Source organism: Eptatretus burgeri, chromosome 8, assembly GCF_056783735.1.
Source record: "Eptatretus burgeri isolate ZD-2024b chromosome 8, Ebu_testis_v1, whole genome shotgun sequence".
Taxonomy (NCBI): domain Eukaryota; kingdom Metazoa; phylum Chordata; class Myxini; order Myxiniformes; family Myxinidae; genus Eptatretus; species Eptatretus burgeri.
Window position 1 is genome coordinate 31,846,607 of NC_140968.1, and position 25,990 is coordinate 31,872,596.

The window sequence follows — 25,990 nt, forward strand, 5'->3', positions numbered from 1 at the left end:
AAAGGTATTTTTAAAAAAAATGCGGGTTATGCGAAAAAAAAAATGGATCAGCGGTACTGAGGTGCGTGCTCAAAAAGAAAGGTGAAGCAAAAAAAGGGGGGGCTAAAGGAGTTGATTTTGTTTTTTTTAAAAAAAAGATACCAACTATAAACCAATACTTTAAGGAGCAACGACAGATGAAGATGATGGCGACACAGCTTCGGGTTCAGCAGACATTATTTCTGGCAATGTAGAACATGCGGCTGAAGCACTCAGCCAAGCATTCCAATGAAGCGATTAAGTAACGGCTGGCTAAATAACCGAGTCCAATTTTTTGTGGCCTTTTTGGGCCTAAATAGTTTTTGTGCCCAGGGCCCCAATAATCTTAATCTGCCTCTGTCAGAGGGTCTGAGGTGGTTCATTCTGGGCACCTGTCATAGTGCACCATGAGGACCACAAGGGGGGGGGGGTGTTGTGGGTTGTGCTTTGGTGGTGACACCACAGTAAAGCCTTTAAAGGCTTGATGAGGTGACCGTCCAGGCACGTAGCCTGGTAGCCTCTCCCTGAGGCTCTGGAACAGACAGCATGTGGCAACCAACTTCCTATGCTCTGCTGTTCTATGGACATGGGTCGATCCACATGGACTCGGTATGAATACAGCCCACTGGGAACCATTATGCCTAGTGTTGGCTTAATGGTTAGGATGGTGGGCTTGGGATCCGAGGATTCTGAGTTCAAATCCCCCGTCGGCTGTTGAGTTAATACCAGGTGGGGTTGACTCTGCCTGTAATACTTCCGAGGTCGGCAAAATAAGTGCCAGCTTGCTGGTATCTTGTGTCGGATTGGCAACCCGTCCAGGATTGTACCCAATAGCCATGGAGACGGCTTAGGCAGCACCAATGCTCTGTACAGAGTATGGTCCCAATGGATGGATGGTAACCACTGGAGCATCTGTGGAACATTCTGAAGTGGTTGGGAATGCCCCGGAAAGGCCTACATGGCTTTCCCCAGATAGTCCACTGATCTATGGGCTCTTGGTTTGGAAAGAGAGTCCTGGGTTTAATTGTCATGGGTTACATGAAGAGATTGGCTGCAGCAGGCGCTACTGGTATTGGGTATTGAATGGGCTCCCCAGTGGTGATTGGATTGTTGGTAAATTTACGTTTTCCCATTGTCAGGGCTTGCCAAGCTTTGCTAATGGGGTTTTTTTTATATACATGCTCTGAACTCGTGGAATAGCTATGATACAGAACAAATCAGGACATAACTTAACAAAGGGAACAGCAGGAGAAAGGGGAAACATGACGAGCAGGGCAGAGGGAGAAAGTAGACGTTGATGGACAAACAAGGGATGAAGGAAATGATGAGGGGTAAGGAAAAAAGCAAAGGGTGTACAATATGGATTTTGAAATATTTTGAATTTTTTGAAATTTGAAATTTTGAAATATGGCTTGCTCAAGAGAGATCATGGCTGAGAGTGAGACCCAAGAGTTTGAGTGGCCGAACCTCTTCAAGAGGGTTGTTGACAAAGTATGGAGGGCTTTGCACTGTGGTCCTCTTGGGGGGGGGGGAGTGGAGAGAGAGAGGTTGTGGGATTTCTCAGGATTGAAAGACATATTCCAAGTGTTTCACCAGATTGTGATTTTGTTAAGGTCTGAGGAGAGGGAAGTGGCTGCTCCCTGTCAGTAAGATGGATGAGAGATGTCACGGCAGAGAGGAGAGCCATCAGCAAAGAGATAAAGAGGATTTTCGAGAGAGACAGTGAGATCATTGATGAAGATTAGGAATAAGATGGGGCCTGGAAAACTGCCTCGTGGTACTTCAGCCTTGACAGGAGAGGAGAAGAAAGGGTTCTGTTGAGAGCCACAAATTTGCTACAAGAGTGGAAGAAGTCAGTTATGTAAGAGTGGAGTTGGCCTTGGATTCCATGGGTCGACAGTTTGGAGAGCAGGACAGGAAGCTAGACTGTGTCAAAAGCTCGAGATATGTCCAGAGAGACGGTCCTAATCTCATGTCTGATATTGAGGGCCTCCATCCATTGGTGGGAAACTCAAAGCAGCATGTCCAAAGTAGAGTGACCAGGTCTGATTCCAAATTGATGATCTGGGATGAGGCTGTTGGAGAAAATGAATGATTTAATGTCAACTGTGATGATGGATTCCTTGACATTCCTGATGATTAGAAGTAAGCTGATTGGTCTGTAGTTAAGGGGATTCGTTTTTGCACCATTTTAATGTAATGCTGTGATGTTAGCTGATTTACAAGTAGATTAAAGATGACTTATGGTAAATGACAGGGTGAAAAGGGCAGAGAGTGGACGTGAAAGAGCAGCAGAGTAGGTTTTTCAGGTCTAGTCGGTTCAGTTTCAGAGTCAGAGGCGAGGGTTGCTGGAACTTTTCCACCTGTTCAGGTGCAAAAGATTGGGTATGACTGGGAAGGGTGGGAAGAGTGAGTGAGAGAGTGAGCGAGAGAGGGAGCGAGAGAGGGAGCGAGAGAGGGAGCGAGAGAGGGAGCGAGAGAGGGAGCGAGGGAGGGATAGAGGGAGGGATAGAGGGAGGGAGAGAGGGAGGGAGAGAGGGAGGGAGAGAGAGGGAAAAAGAGGGAGAGAGAAAGAGAGAGAGAGAGAGAGAGAGAGAGAGAGAGAGAGATAGAGATAGAGATAGAGATAGAGATAGAGATAGAGATAGAGATAGAGATAGAGATAGAGATAGAGATAGAGATAGAGATAGAGATAGAGATAGAGATAGAGATAGAGATTGGGACCAGAAGATTTTGAGGCAAACACAGAATTGAAGCATTCAGCCTTCTCACAAGTGGAGTCTGCTTGGTGCCATTTTAAGTGAGGGAAGGGATGGAAGGGGAGCATACACCAGACACAGACTTGACAAAGCACCACCAGGTTTTAGAGGAGGGAGACAAGTTTGAAAGCTCATTCATGAGATTGGACAGATGTTGTTTTCTGGCTCTCCTGATAGTAAAAACACACACTTGTTGATGGCTTTGTGGAATGATCTGAGGTTGCCTTCGGTTGGATTTGCCTCCCTGGAGGAGAATGCAAGTGTTCTAAAGCAACAACCTTATGACAGGATTCAGTCTACCAAGAGCGGGAATATGCCGAAGATATCCGAAGATGAGATGGGATGAATTTGTGCATAAGAGAGAGCAGGTTTCTGTGCAATATTTCCCAGACTGAATCAATGTTAATGACGGTAGATATAGGAGACCAATCCTGAAGAGAGATGGCTGCTTGCAGTCCCTGCCATTCAGCCTGAGCGAACTGCCAGACTCGCCGGCACAGAGGCTGTTGTCGAAGAATCGCCAGAGAGATGTTCACCTTCACAAGCATATGATCAGACGAGCCAATTGTGGCAGAGGATGAGCAAGATACATTGGCGAGGAAATTGGTCATCACCAAATCCAAAAGGGAAGATTTGCCATTAGGATAAATCTGGGTGGGAAAGTTCAGGTTGATTCAGATGCATGGAGTCACAGAAGTCATTTGCAAAAGTGCTATGGCTGGTGAGAGAGGTGTCAACACCCAATCAATTAGTACCACAGCCTGAAGCATCCCCAAGGTATTGCTTGTGCAGGACCTATCCTGCTGCAGAGTTTAGGGCCACACCTGCAGTGTATTAAAGACTAGCATAACCCGCGCTCTGCACGACATGTTGGGGTGGGTGTGTTTGAGAAAGGAACTGATTCAGAGTATCAGTAGTAATTTTACTTTAATGCAGTAAGTGGAATACGATTTCACTGTTTCAGAACCATTTTATTTACTTTTTTTGCACCATGCACCTCATATGGTTTTTGAGATAATGTAAGCCGAATATCACGTTACTCGAGTGCAGAACAAAGTCGAAGATAGCGCGACACGAAACCACAAACTCGGAAATAATATATAAGATGAAGCCATCGCCTTGCAGGGAATGTGATGGTTGTTGTTGCTGTTATGAATGAGGGAATGTTGTTGTGTGAATGGAGGAATGTTCCACTCAGTCCCATGTGACTTGACATGTGCTATAGAGGGCAGGTAGCCCAAGAATTGGAAAGGTAATTTCTCAATTGGTATTTGGGCTCAGCTGACAGCTGGAGCAAGTGACATCCACTGGGGGGCATGGTCATTATGTCAGGATATTGCACAAATGTTCATGGTTTTTGACAAGGATGCGTTTATCAGAAAGGTCGGCTTGTTTTTGTTTTTGCCAGCCATTCTCTCCCCACTCCAGGATATCATAGCAAGGAGACAAGAGGAAAGAATTCTGAACATAATAATTGTACAGTTATGAATTGTTTGCAGCTGAAGGTGTAGTACGATAGGGAGGTTAGGTAAATTAGCTGCGGTTTGTTTCCCACAGCTCCTCCTGATTTATATTGAGGCAAATTAGGTCAGGTCAGGGTCAGGAATCAGAGCATCTGCACGAGGAGCGCTTCGCTGCATCCACTTTCTGCTGGTACTCCAGGGGCTTCCATCTGACCATACCATAAGCAAATACATCGCCCATCTCCATCTCCTTGAGATTCTGATTAACCTGCTGCAACCACGAGGAATATAGTTGGTCAATTAGCCTCCTCCACTCACAAGGCTCCCTTGCTGAGAGAGTCTGGTAAGCAGGATCAGCATCAGGAAAACGAGCCACGTGTCCATACATCCTCAGCTAACGCTCACGGACTATGCAGGTAACAAATCTCATTTGATTCTCTCTCAGCAACAGCTCATTGGATATAAAGTCCGACAAGTGATAGCCAAGGATTCTCTGAAGAGACCTGCTACCAAAGCAATTAAGTCTCCATCCCAGATCGCTGGTCAGAATCAAAGTGTCACATCCGGAGAGCAAAACTGGAAGCACCAAGGACCGGAAGACTCAGACTTTCATCCTCCTGCACATGTACTAACAGCGCCACACCCCATGATCTAGTAAATCCATGACTTCCCAGGCCTGACCCAGACATCTATTTACCTTTGGCTCACAGCCAGCAGAGACATGAATATAACTGCCAAGGTATGTGAATCTCTCCATAACCTCAACATCCTCACCCCAAACTGGTAAAGACAAGAGAGCAACATCCAAGATGTCATTGAAAGCCGGGATCTTAGTTTTGACCCAGGAAACCCATAATCCCAGCGGCTTTGACTCCCCATTCAGAGCTTCTATGGCCCCCAAAAGGATATCCAGAGTCTCCGTAAAGATGACTGCATCATCTGTGAAATCAAGGTCAGAGATCTTGACATTCCCAAACGATGCACCGCAGCTTGATCTCTCCGACATCGTCCCCAGAATCCAGTCCATGCAAGCACTGAAAAGTGTGGGGGACAGTACACAACCCTGATGAACTCCAGTAACAACTGGAAATAAAGTCGGAGATGGTATCACCACATCTCACTGCATTCTCACTACGAGAGTATAGTTCAGACATGAGATCGATTGGTCTTGGTGGCACCGCAGGAAGACCGAGAATCCTCCAGAGGGCATCCAGATTCACTGAATCAAATGCTTTGCAGAGATCAACATAGGCTGCAAGCAGCCCCTGCCAAAACTCTCATCTGCATTCAGTGAGGACCCAAAGGGCAAGGATACGGTCAGTCATTGACCTCTTTGGTGTAAAGTATGACTGCTCTGGGTGCAGGTCCTCAAGCAGATGGTGGCGAACCCTATCAAGAATTATCCAAGCAAAGACCTTGCCAGGCACTGAGAGCAGCATCACCCCTCAGTCGTTGTTGCAGTCCTGGAGATCACCCTTTTCTTTCCAGAGAACGGACAACAAGGCCACACTTCCAGTCAGTTGGGATGATGCCTGTGTTCCAAGCACAGCACAGAACTGCATGCAATGACATGAGTACTGTACAGCATTTCAACCAGCCTTGAGAAGTTCAGCATGGATGCTATAAATCCCAGGAGCTTTACCCCATTTCAACCGGTTCACCACAGCCTGTGTTTCCACAAATGAAGGTGGATCACAGCTGATTGGAGAGTCAGCAATAGGGATAGTAACACCCCTGAAATCCAACTCAACAGCAGGTGGATCAGCCTGGTACCGCCACGCAAAGTAACCAGCCTAGCGGTACTTCACTTAAGACTCCTCTGTCAAGAGCCCACCACCCTCCACTCTAACTGCAGAACACCGAAGGGTACACTTGGAAGAATGCAATGTGCAAATTCCCCTGTAAGCAGGATGACAATCACTTGACTACAGGTGATGCTCTAGCCCTCACAGATTCCTCACACATAGGCATCCTTGTCCACCCTCAGCGCATGTACAGTTTTGCGCCTCAACTTCCTGAACAGCTCAGCTCTGCCATTAAGCCTGACCCTGTGACTCTGGTCAATGGTATCCAGTATCCCTCAAGAGACAAAAGTATTCTTCACCCTTCGGTGAGTTCCAAGACATCACCTGGCAACATCAAGAATGGTGGTCTTGAAGGCACAACTCTTCAGCGTCCTTCAAAGCACCCAGACCTCCCCCCCCCCACCCCAATCCCCATTCAGCCTGTTTGCAAACTCCTCAGCTACCCTCATCCTTGAGCTTGCCACATCCAGCCTTGGCTGGATGGTACAATTCTTCCCGATTTAAGCTACAACTTCAAAGTTGCTACCACAAGGTTGTGGTCAGTATTGAGGAACTGACCACTGGTGGACACTGCAGTTCTGGATCGCGTTCCAGAAACCATCAACGAACACATGGTCAATCTCCTTTGCCACACCACCAGCATTTGAATACTAAGTCCAGCGATGAGCTTGTGGGCACCGAAACCATGAACCAGCCACCCGAACTCCATGACTTCTTGCAAAATCAAGGAACTTAGTGTGATTCTGGGTCACAGTTCCAGACCCATGGGGACCAACACACACCTCATAACCATCCCTATCAGTTCCAGTCGTTGCATTGAAATCCCCCATTCTAGAAGAGTATCTCGAATGGAGCACTGTTCAACCATGGACTCGAGCGTGTCATAGAATGCATCCTTCACAGTGAGATCACTCACCTCAGTAGGAGCATACACAGAGACTATGGAAACGACACCCAAGGAGTGACTGACTAATCCTTGGTCTCATAATACGCTCGTTGACCAGTGTTACCTCAATTATCATTGGAGTCAGTTTGTTGTACACAGCTACAGCAACTCCTTCAGCATGGTAACCATCAGTGACCAGACAAATAGTAGGTGTAACCACCTGCCATGATTGCACTACTATCCAGTCTCCGAACCTATTAGGGTGCTGCGATATCGATGTTTAAACTCTTGAGCTCAGATGATAACAGAGACAGGTGATCATCCTCTCTTTGGGATAGGCCATTTCAGGCACCCACCTGAAGGGACGCCTCAGGTTAACCCAAGGAGACTGCCATCTGGTGGGCGACACCTCAGCACCACCCTGAAACACACTACTGCAGCCTGACCTGGGAAGGTTACTCCGTGGTTTTCCTCCTATCATCAAATAGTGGGGGTCCCGAAGGCTTTTCCCCAATCCCGTCATCCGATGCACTGCCCTGTGAAGAGCAGCTGCATGGAGGTACTCCCACGTAGTGCGTTTTCAGATTTCTTTGTGTTTTTCTTGTGTTTTGCGGAGTGAAAGGTTTTATGGTGGCCGGAGTACAAGTCCTGCCACCAAGCTCCCTAACAAAAAGTAACCCAACTGCAGGAACATGTTCGCAGACACAGTTGGGCACTAGATATGGATGTCGGATGGCCGCCGGCTCACAAGGAGCTCCTCCACCCTTTGATAGGTTTTGTTTTTAATCCTGCTGGTTGTTCATATTCATACATCCTCCTTACCAGGAAACCTGGTGGGGTATATGGTCTAGTTGCCGACAACCCGACCATGAAACAACTTTGTACAGGTTTACATTGTACCTGCAGCAAGTCACAGATCTAATCTTGCCTAACCTAATTAGGGGGTCTTTCGTGGTAGGGGGGGGATGGAGCTGTGTGACTTTTATGGATGGCCCATCTCAATGTGATTAAGTAGGGAAACGTTGCTTACGAATTGCCTGTTTCAATGTGCACCATACGGAGGGGAGTGCATTGTAATAAATAGTTCGAGTTTAAGGTAAGAATTGTACATATAGCCTCTTGTAATGTCCCATGGGATGAGGCACCAAGGTGAGGCTGAATCAAAGACAGGAGGGTGGACCTTGGATCCCCTCCTGAGGGGCAGAGCCATGGATCTTCTCCCGAAGGGCGGAGTTTCGTTGCCCCCGAGAGCGAAGAGTTTTCAGGATCATCTCGGGTTTTTCAGAGCTCGTGAGAGGGAGAGTAGGTTTGGATTTGGCGCTAAGAGGGGTGGAGATTATGTGCCAAGGAGAAACTGTTGCTCTGTCCTTAGTGCTGCCGGCCTGCCTTCTCGTGTTCATGCCTTTACCCCTCTTCATTGGTTCTGATCGCCTGTTCGTCTCTCCTGCCCACTTCCTCATCATCTGCTTGTCCACCAGCAGCTAAGGCCTCACCCGGTCGTCGTTCCCTAACCCCATCCGTGAACAATCTGGTGTGTGGCGCCACATTTCTTCTTGACCTGCATGCACAAGGCCACCATTAATTGACGTGTCCAAGGGAGTAAAAGCCAGTTCGGTCCATCCATCCAGCATCGGTCTTAATTGGCGTGAACCGACTACATACGATATGATGCATATTTACTATAGTTGTCAGTCAAATAAGTGTGCAAAATATCATAATTGGCCAATTTTAAAACAAAACTGATCCTGCAACTTATCGGTTTGAATGTGTCCAATCCTTTCAGACTTCGATAGCAAAGCAAAGTTGAGCCTGGTTTTAAAAAACTCCAAGTTTAGTGGAGCTTGGCCCCAAAACATAAGGATTTCCATTTCGATCAGATTAATATGAAAGGTTTTGTGCGCATTTTCCCAAGAAATGTTTTGTCGTGTGAGAGAAAAACCTGAGTTTCACAATTCGAGAACAAGGAACTGAACTCAAGTTTTTTTGCAGGTCTTTGTTCCTGAATTTGGTGATTTGAAGCCCTTTGTTTGTTTGAAGTTCCTTGCAGGTGTGAAATTTCACCACATTTACCCATGTGCCTTCCCATGCTGCTCCCTCTGGTCCTTCAAGAGTGCTGCCCAGAGTCACCTCATGCTTTCTCCCATACCTACCTCTGCTCTCTTCTACTCTCTTTGACCCCCCTCCTGCTCTTTTCATTTTCTCTCTCTCTCTCTCTCTCTCCCTCTGTAAGAGTGAGGTACATAGAACAGCAAGGGAAAATTGACAATGGAGTAGCAGGGCAACAATAGGGCACCAACAGCAAGGGAAGAAACAAACGGGAGAGGAAGAGAGAGAACGGGCGGAAATGCTGAAACAAGCAAGTAAGAGGGTTGGGTTATTCAAAGTTAATGGGGGTAATAAAGATCATGGGTCAGTATGGGGGATGACATGAGGTGACGGTGCACTGCCAGTTTGAAGTCCTGGAGGAAAGAGTGAGAAAGAAAAGCCTCTGAAATGCAGTTCCATAGATGGGAAAAGCGAGGAGCAAAGAAGTTGAGGTGTGCAATCAATCTCGATATCATGTGTGATGATATCAACGTTTCTGGCCTCTTATACACTCAAGTTTGATGTCAATGCCTCCCTGATTTTCCCTTTGACCCACTGTAAGTCTTTGAACCTGCTGTCCACTGTCATTTAATTCCTCAATGAACTGGGATTTCTAGTTCCATAAAAGGAACTCAAATGATAATAACAACGATAATTCTTTTAACAATGACTTATCACAGTTTCATTGATATTCACTGTCTAATGACATTTCCCTGCCATGTTATGCAGACAAAAATTACCGAAGACAAAAGAACACCAAGCAAAAAATGAACAAAATCATTTCATCCAGAAGCTTGTACAGTATGTCAGGAGAGTAACAAGACATGAGTGATGGGGGTCCAAAGGGGTTGCTAATTTCAGGTACTGTCTGTACAGAATATTTACCTATGTTTTATATTCAATGAGGAACATCATTATGGTGACGGTGACAGAGATTCAAGAGAGGAAGGATGAAATTTTTTATGTGGCATGACATCTGAGGTTGGCTTTTTTATGTTACGCATCAATTATTATGATGTATATTGTATGAATTCTTGTCTGGATAAGGACCAATGGCTCTCTGTATGTTACATCCCTCTCAAAATGTCGGATATTCTTTTGTTTGCTTTGCTATCCCACCCGGAATTTACTGTTTGCTTGAGAAACAATCTTCACTTTGTGATTTTTCTTTTTCCATTTTGCAAAGGCACAGATGGCACTTGTGTGCAGATTTCCCTTTTATTACCATTTATATAATTTATATCTATAACCTCCTGGCCCATTTATAGCATGTCTTTGGTTTGATTTTTAGAAACTTTTAAAATTCTAAAGCAACATGTATATCTTTCTATCCGATGGATGGAAATTTTTATATAAACATTGCAAGTCACTCCATCGAGTACTTGCAACACCATTGTGTTTTTCAGTTGTCACCCATAGTGGGCCGATAATGACCCCTGCTGGGCTGACCTCAAATTTTGGCTTATAGGCCTTTTTACATTCTTATAACTCTTTCAGACGGAATTGAACTTCCTTAGTAGTGTATTTGGTCTTCAAAATCAAGGCTCATAGTGAAACACGTTGAAAGATGATGAAAGGGTATCAAACTGACTGCGGGGTGATGAGGAAACAACCACACACAAACAAGCAAGTGGATGAACAAATGAGAAAAGAAAGGAGAGGTGAGAAAAAAAAATAGTAATGTGGAGGAACGTGTGTGTGTGAGTGGAGTTCAGAGAGGGTTATCAAAGGTAAAAAAAAGATCATGAGTAGGGATACAAGATCGCAGGAGATGGTGGTGTACTGTCACCTTAAATCTCTGGACGGAAAGGTCAGATTATATTCCACAGGTGGGAGAAAAATAGATAAAAAGGAGTGGAGGTGAGCATGTCTGGATTTTGGAATGTCCCGATATAGAGGGATCAAAGAACTATGAATGCATCCTCAAGGGCCTGGGGATAGGCTGGTGGAAGGATGAAAATCAGCAGCAAGACAAAAATAATGTGGGAGAACACAGGGTAGTAGAAAATACAGACCTTGGTGTGAGAGGGATACCCACATGTAGTCTTCAGCTGGTTTTGGAGGCCAACTTTCATATATAATCTGCCCAGGGGATATCGTACTCGGAGCTGATGATAAGACCTGAATGATTGAAGGACTGAAATTCTTCCAGTGGCTGATCAAGGAATAAAGATATGTGGGCTTGCTAAGTTATATTACTGGAGAGACGAGGTGAAAATGTTCTACATTCCTGGTTTGAGTGGAATGTTCCATGTGTTGGACCAGCATCTGCATGATCTTTTGGACTGAGAGGCATGCAGAAGCTGGAGGTATGCCATTTGGATAGATACCATACATCAAAATGTGGCATCTACAAAGTGGTCAAGGTTTTCTAAGGCATATGAGAGGTCAATGGTGTATATGAGGAACAAAATTGGGCCTAAAGCATTACTTTGGAGCATTGGCACCTCAGTGAGAGAGTGCATGAAAGGATACCATTTAAAATTATGTGCTGATTGCATATATAGAAGAACTTTGTAAGTCAGGAATGAAGGTGGTCTGGCACATCAAGAGTAGAAAACTTAGTGAGCATAGCAGAGCAGAGTGTGTCAGACAGTGTCAAAGGCCTGCATTATGTCCAAAGAAAGTCTCTTTTTGTTCAGCACCTCCATTCATTGTTAATGGTGAAACACTAACATATGCAATATTCTGACCAGGTCAGAATCCAAACTTATGATCAGTGATCAGGCCATTTGGTGAGAGAGAGAGAGAGAGAGAGAGAGAGAGAGAGAGAGAGAGAGAGAGAGAGAGAGAGAGAGAGAGAGAGAGAGAGAGAGAGAGAGAGAGAGGTGAGGGAGACGGATGGTCGAGGGAGAGGTGTGGGATAGGGGTGAGATTGGGAGAGGGCTGAAAGTGGGAGAGGGGGAAGGGAGAGGGGTGAGATTGGGAGAGGGGTGAGATTGGGAGAGGGCTGAGAGTGGGAGAGGGGGAAGGGAGAGGGAGATGGATGGTTGAGGGAGAGGGGTGAGATTGGGAGAGGGCTGAGAGTGGGAGAGGGGGGAAGTGAGAGGAGTGACATTGGGAGAGGGCTGCGAGTGGGAGAGGATTGAGAGTGGGAGAGGGTTGTGAGTGGGAGAGGGCTGAGAGTGGGAGAAGGCTGAGTGGGAAAGTGGGAGAGGGGTGAGATGATTGAGTGTGGGAGAGGGTAGAGAATGGGAGAGTGGATTGAGTGGGAGAGGGGAGAGAGTGGGGGTTGGGGGGAGATTTAGGAGGGGTAGGGGAGAGGAGGGGGGGGAGGATTCCGGCATATCTGATGGCCAGTTTAACATCCATCTGAGAGATGGCACACACATTGATGAATCACCCTGCCTGTGAAACACTGGGTTGACAGTTTATAGTTCGGTCAGGATTCAAACTCAGGCGAGACAGCTTAGATCGAGCTTGTGTACCTCCTGGCTATCCTGCCGTGATGTGGCAATTCATTGCTTTGCAACAATTGAAAATATTTTTTATTCATTGTAGTTATCCGATTTTGTTTGCCTTTCTAACTCGGGAAATGTCCCCACGGAGAACCGAGCCATGGTATCGCCATGGAAGCTTGTGGTGATTGAAGCTTGAAGTGATCTGAAGCTTGAAAAGCACTTAACAAGTGGCTTAAGCACTGAAGCAAGCACTCCAACGAAATAGTTGAAGAAACGTGTTTTTTTTATTATATGTATCTTACATATATGTCAAAGTGACGGGTCGTATAATGAATGAATATCGTACAAAAATGGGAAACGTCGTGTAAAATATAATCACACATTTTCAGCGAGCGAGCCACTGCTTGAGGGACTGCACGACAACGCGGGGCCAAAAGCAGGTGAATAAGCCTGAACTTTGTTCAAGTCGAAAGATATATTCAATGACGATGCGAATACTTTTGTCGTGTATGGCCATGGCTTGGAAACGAACAACAAAGCAGCTTGTATATCACTCCACAAGTGGCTTAAGCACTCAAGCAAGCACTCCAACAAAATTGTTGATAAGGAACAGTTGGCTTGGCAAGCAAGTAGCGATCGCCGATCAGTCATATAAACACCATGCACCAAGAAATGCTGGGAATGTCAAGCAATGTCCAAATTGGATAAATTAACACTTTTTAGAAGTCAGAACTGCTGCTGAGGTCAATTAGGAAGTTCAAATTTTGAATTTTGGCTCAGATTAAGAGATTATAGAGGTTATGGCATGTGCGGAAATGAAATAAAGCCCCGAACGCTGATGTCTCCGGGTGTTTATAAGCATTGTAATGTATCCAGCTATTTGTAGGTATGATGATCAAGCATTCGATGATGTGAGTGAGGAAAATGAAAAAAAAAAATAACTTTATCATCAAGAAACCATTGCGGCCTGTTCCAAGTCAAGGCATTGTTGAGCAGTCCAAAAATGTGGTGAATTGAGACCCCAGTGAGCGAAAGCGAGGTAACCAAGGATAACGTCTTGATAAAGGATAATTATATAAGACTATTAATCATCTTCAAAAGGGGTGTTTACATTAGACCCACTAAATTTTCATTCTAGCACTACCTTGGAGTTCCCTTAGTATGCATGTAAAGTTTGGGGCCGCTTGGTTTCATGGTTTTGGAGTTATCGAGGAGACATAAGGACGGACGGAAGGACGGATGGGCGGACTGACTGATGGATTGACTGACTGCTGCACTGACATTTATTAGTACAGATATCCTGCACACTAGAAAATAAATTTTGGAAGGTAATTTTTGCAGAAATCGAGGAAGCAATGAAGAATAGTTTGAATACGAACTCCACAAATTTACTGCACTAGTCATAGGCATCCATAACCATCCTCAACCATGCTCTGGAATGTCGGCAAAGGCCCTCACGTTTTTGTCTTCCGCCCTCACTTTTTCACCTTTAGTTGCTTTTTAATTTGTTTTCTCCATAACTTCTTGAATGATTGACTCAAAACGTTTCCACAGAGGAGTAACTCCCCATGGAAGAATTTTCACCAAAGTCACATGATGATTGGATGAAAAATGTGGCTGGCATTCAAAAAAGTATTTTCTTTGTAGACATTGGTTGCAGGGTATTTCATTATCAGGAACTAGCAGGGGTACCTGGCATTTCCCGGTACTGTTCTAATCCTGTTGGAATTTTGAAGAAATCAAATTTTGGGCTTTTTTTCTATTTTTGTGGGGGCCTAAAATACTTCCCCACACCCATTAAGGAATGGGGCGGGATACTTTAACATTGCCTTTTACGTCACTACAAAGGCTTAAGCACGAGAGAGTGATTAAATAAAATAAAATAAATATATATGAAGATACATTTAAAATTTGTGTGCACATTTGTATTTAACGTGAAGAGTGTTTACTACTAGTAGTTCTAACATGCAATGAATATGCTTATGAAGTTGTTAAATCGTATATTTAAAAACAAAAAAACATTTGTATGCAGCCTGTAGCTGCTAGTTGCATCGTTGCTGGGAGTGCAGCTGTACCACTGATGCAGTTCCCCTGTTTACAGTCAGCTGGTACTCATTTTGCCGAACTCAGAAGGATGACAGGCTAAGTCAACCCACCTGGTGTTGATTTAATGAAAAAGGGGCTCAACCTCAAGACCATAAGATTTCTAAAACATCCACCTTAACCATTAAGCACTCAAGACCCTAAGATTTTTTAAGCCAGCCACCTCAACCATTAAGCCAACACCAGGCTTAATCCTATATTGATCAAGAACCAGTTTTGTTTTATTTTAAAAATAATGAATAAAACAGCTTCCTTTTGAACCAAAACAACTTCGTATTCCCTCACCTGTGTTATTGCAACGAATACTTTTTACCTGGCCTCCATGCTTTTATACTAGCTAAGGATGCCATGCAGTTTGTCATCAAATTCTGGAAATTATAATGCGTAATTCACATCGAAAATAAGAAGTGAGAGTGGGAGGGGTTGAACCAAAGTACACAGGGGAGAGGGGCAGTTAAAAGGTCAACCTTGTTTGTTTACATAATAAATACATGCGCCATTTCGTCCACTCTCCTTACTCCTATCCTCTTAAAAAGAAAAATACCTCCTCTCCCTTTTCTCCCCTCATCCAACCCAATCCCCTACCATTGCCATTCCTCTCCGTTATCATTCCCCTTCCCCTTTTCTCAAATTCATTTTCTTCAATTTCCATCCTCTCTTACTATATAGCATATACCATCGTTCCCATTGATGCGTACACAATATTATATGGTTTCTGTAGATGAAGGAGATGGAGGAGATGGAGGCGACACAAAAGTCGTCCAAAAAGTTAGACTTTATTTTCTGTAACATTGTCATGATTATGTTGCATTGTCACAATTTTCTACCTCATCTTCTAATAAATAAGGAATTTTATTTCCTTTACTGTACTAAGATAAAGGATCTAAGGAGAGGGTTTTGCGAAGTAGGGTTTCTCTATTTCCATGTTTCTCACTGATTTTATAGTAAAGTTGGCTAATAGGGTTATACAACCTTATGTGAGGCCAAAGGACTGGCCGTTACCGCAATACGCAGGAATGCTTGGAGATTAAACATGTAATATAAGGCCTGTTCAGAGGAATATAAACAATATTCCTCTTCTACCCTTCCAATAATCCTGCGTTTGAACCCCACACCAAACGTGTGCAACCCTCGAAGATAAATGGTTCTGTCAAAAACGCGTGTTGATCTGGCATGGCTAAAGACGGCACTTGGGTGAACCCCGCAGAGCTAAAAAGGGTCTTTCTAAGTACGGGCTAGCCTGGAGAGCAAGAGGAACGTGAGTTTATTTGAATAGTCGTGGTTGTCCAATCCAGTCAGCCTACTGGGCAGTGTTTGAAGGAAGAGAGGTACAGGAAGGGTGGAATGGTCAGCCAAGTGCAATCTATGGCCAATATGATTTCCTCATGTAAAGTGGGAGGAGGAGGGAGGGGATCTGGTACATTGGGATGTACCCAGCACCTTTTCTGGACCAATGCTTGGCCAAAGTGTTGGCATATAATAATAATTGGCCAAGAAAAGCAGCTGGAGGAGGTGTCCCAATGCATCCCAGTTTCCCCTACATGTGGCATGCACCCAGTTAAAAAAAACACAAAAGCAAAACCATAAACTGGGGAAAAACAAATTTTATGATTTATGGAAATCCAATGCAGGAATAACTGACTGACTTTTCTCTAAGTGTAAGGGGAACAACTATAACTTATAAATCTATCCTCCCTCTACCAAGACCCCACATTCTCCTCCCACCTCCGCCATCCCCTATCCCCTGTATACATCAAAAACACTCCATTATGACATCATAATAGCAATCATGTATTCAAGGAGACACAATAGGATGTCGAGGTACAAAGAAATTTAAATACGGGAGCAGGCCATTTGACCCATCAAACTGATGCTGTGGTATAATGCACATTGACATGTCACAGGATGTGACATGACATGGGGGAGGGGTCTGGCGGGCTGAGCTGGAGAGAAGAACATGGAATCATAAGCTCTAGCTCAGAGACTCATTCCCAAGTTATAAACTGTATGCTTTATAATGCAATAAAACAGTTAAACCTTCGCTGTTGTTCAGTCCTTTAAAACACCCAACATAACATGGTGTCAGAAATCCTGCAACAGCATAGTTTTGAAGAAACCTGAAGGATGGCACGGAGAGCTGAAAAAAACTGGACTGTGAAAACACAGCTGCAATGGAGCACCAGCAGCAGTCAAGTGCACCACCGAGCGGCACCTTCACCATCCAACCTCCAGCAGTATTCTACTTTTGAAAACCACAAGAGTGGGCTAAATGGCTGAGAAGGTTTGAGAGATTCCGACTGTCTACCATATGCACATTTAGTCTCAGGAAGACCTGGTAAACACATTGGTATACTGATGGAGAGGATGACATGCATGAGGATAAAACTTGGATGTGGATAAATGGCTGCAGTTCAGCATCGTCAAAGAGAGCTTTGACAAGGTTTTCATGCCAAAGAAAAATGTAATTCTTGGGAGGGCCAGATTTAATCAGAGACTACAACAAGTCACTGAGAATGCAGACTCATTTGTCATATCCTTATATATGCAAGCTGAAAACTGCAATTATGGGCCATTTCATGATGAACTCATTGGGGACTGATTAGGCATTGGTCTGAGAGACTGCTGTCGGAAAGAATATAGATAGAGAAGGACCTAACCCTCGGTAAAGCCATAAATATGGCGAGGCAGTCAGAGGTGATTAAGTCGCAGCAAACAGACATAAGGGGCGATGTGAACAGTGCTAACAAATACTCACCAGCGATAGATGCTGTATTGGCTAAAGCTAACAACAAGCTGCTGTGCAAGGCAAAGCCATGTGCATAGGCTAGACCAGCTACACACCAGACAGAGCAAGCCAGATCAGAGAATCTGCCCGACGTGCAGAAAATGGTCAACACGTACAAAATGGCGGTGCCCAGCGAAAGGAGTAGCATGCCACATGTGTGGGAAAAGGGGGACACCTTAGCAAAGTTTGCAAATCGGCTGAAGCAGTCCACACTGTTATGGAGGACAGTAGCTTTTTCCTAGGTACAGTAGAGGTGGGAGAAGACCAATTGGGGTTGAAGTCTGTTGAAATCCACAAAATATATAGTAAAGTGGAGTTCAAAATTAAAATAAGAGCTAACGTAACCGTCACCCCAGAGAATGTGTACAGAGGCATTACAGAGGAGTGTAACAAGTCAAAGGGGGGTAACAAGTACAGCCTGACCAAATCCCAGAAACCACTGTTTGGACCAGGGAGAATTCCTCTCTTAGTGCTAGGGGTAGTCAGCTAGACTTTGTGCAAAGTGCATTCCAAAAAGTCCACAAGTTTGTATCCGCTCTCAGGAGAGCCAGAAAATAACATCTGTCCAACCTTAAGATTGAACTTTCAAACTGGTCTCCCTCCTCTAAAACCAGGTAGCACCTTGTTGAGTCTGTCTCTGGTCTATGCTCCTTTCCATCCTTACCCTCTCCTCGAATGGCATCACAGCCGACTCCACTCATGAAAAGGCTGAATGCCTCATTTTTGTGTTTGCTTCCAAATCTTGTGTTCCCAAATCCTCACTCTCAGTACCCATCCTTCCCTGTCATAGCCAACTGCTCCTGGACTGTGTCTTTTGCCCTTGAGAAGAATGATGGAAAAGGTTATTTAAACCCTTGACTCTGACTCTGCAACTGGACTGGATGGCATCAGCTCATTAGATCTCTTTACCCTTTACTGCTGCTCTGCTGCTCTTGCACGTCCTCTCTTTACCCTTTTCACCCAATCATTTGCACTCGGTCATCTTCCCTCTCCTTGGAAATCCACCAACATCACTGCACTACATAAAAGGTGCAAAAATCGGATCCCCTTAACTACAGACCTATCGGCTTACTTCCAATCATCTGCAAAGTCATGGAATCCATCATCACAGTTGATATGAATCCTTCCCTTTCTCAAACAACCTCATCCCAGATCACCAATTATGTTTCAGACCAGATCACTCCACCTTGGACATGCTGCTACAACTCACCCAACAATGAATGGAGGCCCTCACTGTCAGACATGAAATCAATTGAGGACGTTGAGGCTGCCTCCGAGTTTACCTGCTCCTGAACTACGGGGGAGGCTCTCTGGCTCTCCCCTGATACCCACAGGGCATCCGGTGCACTAGGCCCTTTCCCTCGGGTACCCGTACCCACTACACACACTAACGGTCCCCTGGACCCACTGCCTACTCTGACCGACTAGCACCCAACGTCGGAGGTGCCCTTCACAACAATACCCCCCCCCCGTAGACCTTCATTACCCTGTATGTACCATCTTTCATGAGTCACACTACCAGGTGGTCAATCATCTCCTGCACCCTGCAAAATGATTCTGTGCCTACATTCACCACCAATCACAAAACGACACCCATTTGGAAATTTCACGAAATCATGAGCTAACTTTACACTAACCCTGGGTTTCCTTGGGTGGGGCTTACCTCCCCCGCCACCCCATATTCATTCATTCACACTATGCACTCCACATTCACTCCAAACATACCGGGCGCACTGATCTGCATTCATTCATTTTTTTCATTATATTTCACACTCAGACTGGCGCTACTAGATAACTACGCTCCCCGAACTAGCTCATGATCCCTGTCATCCCTTAAACCAATGCACATTCTTTTTGACTCTACGTCGCGAAACTAACTGCGTCCCGACTACATGTTGAAATGTCTGTCATTGTCTCCATTCCTCCAACTAATTTCGAAACTAATTCCCCCTCCCTCTAATCAATGCTCCTTTCCGCTGGAAGGGCCACTTCTATTGCTCTCACCGGCATAATTATTTTTACACGAGCGAATACAACCCGTCGCTTCGCTGAGGGTGCAGCAACTATTAGTAGATTTATATTCATATTTTGTCATGAAAACCGATTGCACAAAATGGTATAAAACAAACTGTGTCTGTAATTTCCGAAAAAGGACCCCTGTGGACTGTCTAGCAATGGCTTGCAAAATCAGGTTGTAGAGCATGGCGTTGCACTCAATGGCGTTACACTTTCTGCACATTCCTAAATCTTTTCTTCACTAAATATAATTGTCTGAAAAATAGAAACAATTAAGCTGAATGCTTTGCTTAAATAAATATACTTATTTATGAAAATCGCAAATTCGTTGAAATTTTATACTTTCACTCCAGTTTTCGATACTTATTTAGACCACGAGGTCCGATTCTCAAATCAGATATATTTTGATTATATACTTTAATTAGTCAGTGAGAGTAGATCATGTTTCTAAATAAAGGCATGTTTGAATAGGCCGAACAAAATGGCGAATTAAGACCCCAGAGAGGGAGTGCAAGGTGTTCGAGGTGACTGAGGATGCATGGAGGTTTCTGAGGATGTGCCTGATAAAGGATATAATTAGATAAGGTTGTTAATTATCTTCAAAAGGGGTGTTTTAATTAAACTGAACACCCAATGTGGGGCCAGCGAGAAGGGGTGGGGGAGTGAGGAAGGTAGGGGGGAGCAAGGAGGGGTTGGGGAGTGAGAAGGGGAGCAAGGAGGGGTGGGGGAAGGGAAGACATTGTGGGGGGGGGCAAGGGAAGGCAGTGTGAGGGGAGGGCAGGGGAGGGCAAGGGAAGGCAGAGTGAGGGAAAGGCAAGGTAGGGCATTGTGAGGGGGGGGGTCCATCTGGACATGTCCAGTGATAACCACCATCCAGATATAACCACTGTCTGGAAATAACCACCATCCAGATACGTGCAGATATAACCACAATCTTGGCATAACCACTGTACAGATACGTCAAGGGAAGGCAGCATGAGGGGAGGGCAAGGTTAGGTAGTGTAAGGGGATGGTGTGTCCGGACATAACTACCGTCCGGACACGTCTGGGGATAACCACCGTCCGGCCAACAGGTATACTTGGGGAAGGGTGGGAAAGAGAGAGTGGAGGAGCGAGGAGGAAGGGAGATTGAGGAGGGGTGGGGAGTGAGGAAAGAAGGGGGAGTGCAGAGGGGTGGGGAGAAAAGGTGGGGTGGGGGAAGGGAAGGCAGTGTGAAGGGAGAGGAAAGAAGTGTGAGGGGAGAACAATGGAAGGCAGCATGAGGGAAGGGCAATGGAAGGCAGTATGAGCAGAGGGTCCATCCATAAATAACCACCGTTCAAATACGTGTGGAGATAACCACCATCTGAATACTTGCAGAGATAACCACCATCCAGGCATAACCACCATCCAGATATGTTCGGAGACAGGGAGAGGGGGAGGGTGGAGAGAGATGGGAAGGGAGAGGGGAGGAGTGTGACCACTCCTTGGCTTTTTTCACAAGATCTTGGCTATTCGTTGTTCACTTTGGCGTCTTGGTTTTCGATAGGTTTTCTTGGCGTATCGGTTTTCTATTATCATTGATTTCCCGAAACCTTGTGAATTCTTGGCTTTTTTCATTGGCTCACCTTGGCATTTATGAAAATGAGGAGTGGTCACACTGGTGGGAGGGGAAGGAATTCTGGCAGATGTGATGTCCAGTTTAACTGGCACACACACTTCAATGAATCACCCTGCCTGTGAAACACAGGGATGACAGTTTATAACTGGGTCAGGACTCGAACTGAGGTTCGACAGCTTAGAGCGAGCGTGCATACCCCTCGGCTTTTTATATATATATATATATATATATATATATATATATATATATATATATATATATATATATATATATATATATATAGTAGTTTGCCCAGATTGCTGGTAAAACATCTGGGTTGCCTGGGTGAATGATTTGTGTTTTGTGACATCTGGCGTTTGCTTGTTGTTTCTTCATGATCATTTTATTCCTCTTTGCGAAAGGGAACTTTTTCAGGCACGAAGAAGGCACTTTGACTTCACGGATGATTGCCACGTCATTGTGGAAAACGTTTGCAGCCAAAAAGATGTTTTTTAAAATTCTCTTTCACAAATACTCGTCTCTGGTAAGGTAATTGCCTTTTCGTCCTCCGAGAAGTCCAAAGATAACTTGGTACAGTAAGTCATCCGCAAGGATGAAATGAACACCTGTATTCGACATCGTCGTGTATTCCTTGATCTGAGTGTGAATCTTCCAAATCAGTATCAAACAACTTAGACCCTCCGACTACTTTAACAGTTAACTGCCCCAATTATTCCCACATTCGTTTGGGGTCCGCCAAGGAATATTCTTGACACGTCTTTCACGAACCGGCTGGACAGGCCTGATGTTTGACTGAAAGATGGCAGCAATTTGGAACTTGGAAGTCGTTTACTCTTTGCCAAAGCCCCCGTGGGATCATTGGTGTCCATCAACCGATACGAGCAGGCAGGACGCTCAGCTTAACGTCCATCGGAGTGATCCAAGGGGGAGTGATTGCATGGAGGTTTTGCTGTAGTCGAGTTTAAGAAAATACAAAGTGTTAGTATATCGACAATTGGCGTTTGTGTATCGGCTATCTCGACTGGCAGGATAGCCTGGAGGAACTGTATGCATGCTCACCTGTAAGCCATCTATCCTGGGTTTGAATTCCGACACAGGTATAAACTGTCATCCAGGTTTTTTACAGGCAGGGTGATTCATAAATGTGTGGGCCGTCCCTTGGATGGACGTTAAACTGGGTGTCTCATCTCCCGACATTAGTTGATGTCGGTTAAAATCACATAGTGTCCTTCATGAAGAGTGGGCGAGCTATCTCCGGAACCCTGAACAAATTCCAAATTCCTGCCCTAACTACTGCTGGGAGAGGGATGGCAAGCAGCCCAGCATGACCGCAGGCCAAGGAACTGCTTTGACAGAACTAATGCTTTGGAAAATAACACATTATATCATCACGTTTCCATGCAAATCCATCAGCGGACCTCATGACATGATCAATTTAATTGTCACACTTTACTCTTTTATTATAGCTACCATCTTGTTTTAAGCATGATAAAAATCCTAAATAATATGCACTAATTTCATTGTACAATCATAGGTATGCCACTATTCAACGGTGGGGCCTTCATAAAATAATTCACAAAACTTTGTCGGTCAGAAAGCCATCTTGTGTATTTGTCGTGTTGATCGTATTTGCGATCAGGGCAGGGTCAGTTATTAATTTTTGTTAATTTTTATCTCGCCTGTTCGAAGAATAGAGAGCCATAGCGATACCCCGGCATGAGCGTCAGTGTCAGCGTGAGCCTGAAAATGTTAAAGTTTTTGGTGCAAGTTATTTAGAAGCTTGCCATTCATTTAATATGTGTACTAGGATGCTGATATTTGGCATGGAGGTTCCTTTGGGTATGTTATTGATGTAGTGAAGTTGAAATTAAAAAATAATTTCAAATGTTTAAAATTTTTGACCTGTTTTTGATTTAACTTTTTTATAGCACATCAACGTTAAAGTTTTTGGTGCAAGTTATTTAGAAGCTTGCCATTCATTTAATATGTGTACTAGGATGCTGATATTTGGCATGGAGGTTCCTTTGGGTATGTTATTGATGTAGTGAAGTTGAAATTAAAAAATAATTTCAAATGTTTAAAATTTTTGACCTGTTTTTGATTTAACTTTTTTATAGCACATCAACGTTAAAGTTTTTGGTGCAAGTTATTTTTTTAGAAGCTTGCCATTCATTTAATATGTGTACTAGGATGCTGATATTTGGCATGGAGGTTCCTTTGGGGTATACTATTGGTGTAGTGAAGTTGAAATTAACAAATTATTTTTTAAATTTCAACCTAAGATGGTGTCAAAGCCACCCAATGCTCACCTGTTTATACTAGATGCTTGCCATTCATTTAATATGTGTACTAGTTTATTGATTACAATATACAAATACATACAGAAAATTGCTTTAAAATGATTTGTATCAGACTTCACTGCAATGCTTTATCAAAAATATTATTAGACTCGTCTTTTAAAAACGATAAATGTATAAACAGGCGAGCTTTGGGTGGCTTTGACACCAACTCTCTGGTTATCTCATGCAATATGTTACTTTCAAAATGACGTAATCCACCCCAAAATGCTTGGTGCACATGTGCAGAAACCACTAGAAATTGCGATCTCCAGGGCACCATAAAGGATATCGTGTGTGAAAGATAAGGATTGTTACCTTAAATGACTTGGCTCATTAAAAAAGAAGCCTGAAAATAATTAAAAAAATACCTTTGAGAAAGGGCTGTGCCTCTGCACAAGGAAAGACTTGGATAACTTTCTCAGCTCGCCGAACGGGTAGCTGTCCGTACTGCAAACTCCTGACCATGTGGACCAGTGCAAGGCCAGAGTGGACGGGCGTGTACTACACAAACCCCCGAGGGATCGCTACCAGTGAGTGGACTTTGAAGCTTGTGGGAGTGCCTCCTGTGAGCATGACAGGCTTGGTAATATATTAATGGATGTCTGCAATTGAAAAGACAATCTTGTGCATCATTAGCAAGTTACGGTAACCAACTTTTCAGCAAAAGACCGCTTCACGACGTGAAGGTACACAAAGCTTGTGCCAGCTATATTTACATGGGAGTTGGATGTATCAGGTGGACTTCCCTGAAGAAGACACTGTATCTGGTTTGGTTTCTTCTAAACATCCATATTTGGGGCTTGTCAGTCAGACAGCCATCTTGTGTATTTATCATGTTGATAATATTGTTCTGGATGTGGAAACCATATGCATTCAAACATACAGATGTCCCAAAAGTCAGTGATTCTGTTAAGTACATGTGAAGACAGGTCCCTTCCTTTTGTCTAGTGGGAGAATCAAAGGTGTGCGTTGCGATGTTTTTTTTGGTAGGTTATTAAATCTTTACATCCAACAATTATCCCATCCCCCATCACGATCCACTACCCACCCACTGTCTACTCGCACCCTGACTTGCCGAGGCAAAATCTTTCAGCCATTCCTTGCCACTTCCACAAACGTTTCTTTTCAATGTTGTAACTCTTGCACGACGAGTGCAAACACGCGTGGAAGGGGGGGGGGGTTCCCCCAACAAGGCTGAGACCCCGCCCAGAAATGGCGGACCCGTGGAGGCCCTGTCCAATCAGGGCAGACGGTGACGTCTGTTACACCGAGCCCCCGCCCCGTTCGGGGAGGTCCATAAAAAGACGACACCATCCTCAGTCTTGAGGAGAGTTCTTTGGAGGAGTGAGTTGGTGGGTGTGCGTCGTGTGTTCTGAGCTGGAGTCTGAGTTCAGTTCACTTCAGAAGGAGTTCAACTCTGCGTGGGGCATTCGAGGGCATTTGTCGGAGGTTTATTGGAGACGGGGCATTCGTTGCCGGAGTCTGGGGCATTCGTGGAAGTTTTGCTGGGTCCTGTCCATGACCCTGACCCCCTCCCTGGGACTCCGACTACTCCTCTCAAGTTCCTCCATGGACAGGAGCCCCACACGTGTGACTGTGGGCCGGGCTGCACAGCCATTGGCAGGCGCCACACCACGGAGCACCCCATCCCTCCAACGTGCAGGTACCCCGCCGAACTGCGACCCCAGTTCGTCTTTCTCCCTGGCTGCGGGGGTCCTAATAAAACACCTGGGTTTTATTTTCGTCTGTGTGTGTGTCTGCGTGTGTGGGGCCGTCTCTTAAGTAGAACTGCTTAAGTGTTTATTTCTGATCATTGTGAATTCTTTCTTGTATATTCCGCGATAAATCTTGCTCTGTGTCCTTATTGTAAATAAACTATTATTAGAAATGTACCCAGTTCGTTTTCGTCTTTTCCTTCATTGGTCCAGCATGGTTCGGATCTGAGCTGGGTTTTTGTTCCCGTTAATCTGCTCATCCTAGCCGGCACGGCTTTGGCAGTTCCGCTCGACTGCACCCAAACCAGAGTTGGTTGTTGGTAGTTGGAACTTTACCGCAGTCGGTAGAGTGACCCGGTTCGATCAAGACGTGCCGAGGGCGTGGTGCCCCGGTAGACGACACTGCGTGTTTAATTAGGTAAATTGCTTCTGGACAAAAAGACCATGCGCTATGCGTTGGAGGTATTGGCGTCCACGGTCGGTTAAGCGACCCACTGCCTCATGGAGTTATCCGAGAGGGATGGCCTACAATTCCGGAGAGTCCGGTGGGAATCGACGTAACTTTCCCCACCTCGTGGTCATTCTCGCCACCGGACCTCTGCCCTGCAACAATATTTACTAGCAGGACAGAGTCGGTTATTAATTGCATTTTTTGTTCATTTATATCATAAAGTAATGCGCCACTTTTGAAATTACGTAATCCGCCCCAGCATGCTCGGTGCAGGTAAGTTTGAAATGATGATATTTATGATTAATCATGTTGGGAGGGGGAGGGGTGGGAGTTCTGGTAGCTGTGAGGACTGTTGTAAAGATATTGCTTGTTTGGTTCTGGGGCCACAATAAAATTATACTTTTGCAAAAAGGGGAAGTGTGTGCGTGTGTGTGTGTGTGTGTTTTAATATATCCACTGCAACCGTTTGCTTGTAATAACTGGAAATGAGAGAAACTCAACACCCCGCTGTCATCCACGGATATTTCTCCTCTTTCCTATACTTCCGTGAGTCCGATTTGCATC

At 44.8% G+C, this 25,990-nt stretch overlaps 1 protein-coding gene across 2 annotated transcripts in view; it reads left to right on the top strand.

The window, feature by feature from the left end:
• LOC147021459 (uncharacterized) overlaps positions 1-13,260 on the top strand; it is a 61,172-nt gene extending 47,912 nt beyond the window's left edge. For both annotated transcript variants that reach the window (XM_085891411.1, XM_085891408.1), the window contains one exon: positions 9,746-13,260. In XM_085891411.1, the coding sequence (XP_085747537.1) occupies positions 9,746-9,787 (42 nt within the window). In that variant the 3' untranslated portion in view covers positions 9,788-13,260. The remainder of the gene's footprint in view (positions 1-9,745) is intronic.
• The last annotated feature ends 12,730 nt before the right edge of the window (positions 13,261-25,990 follow it).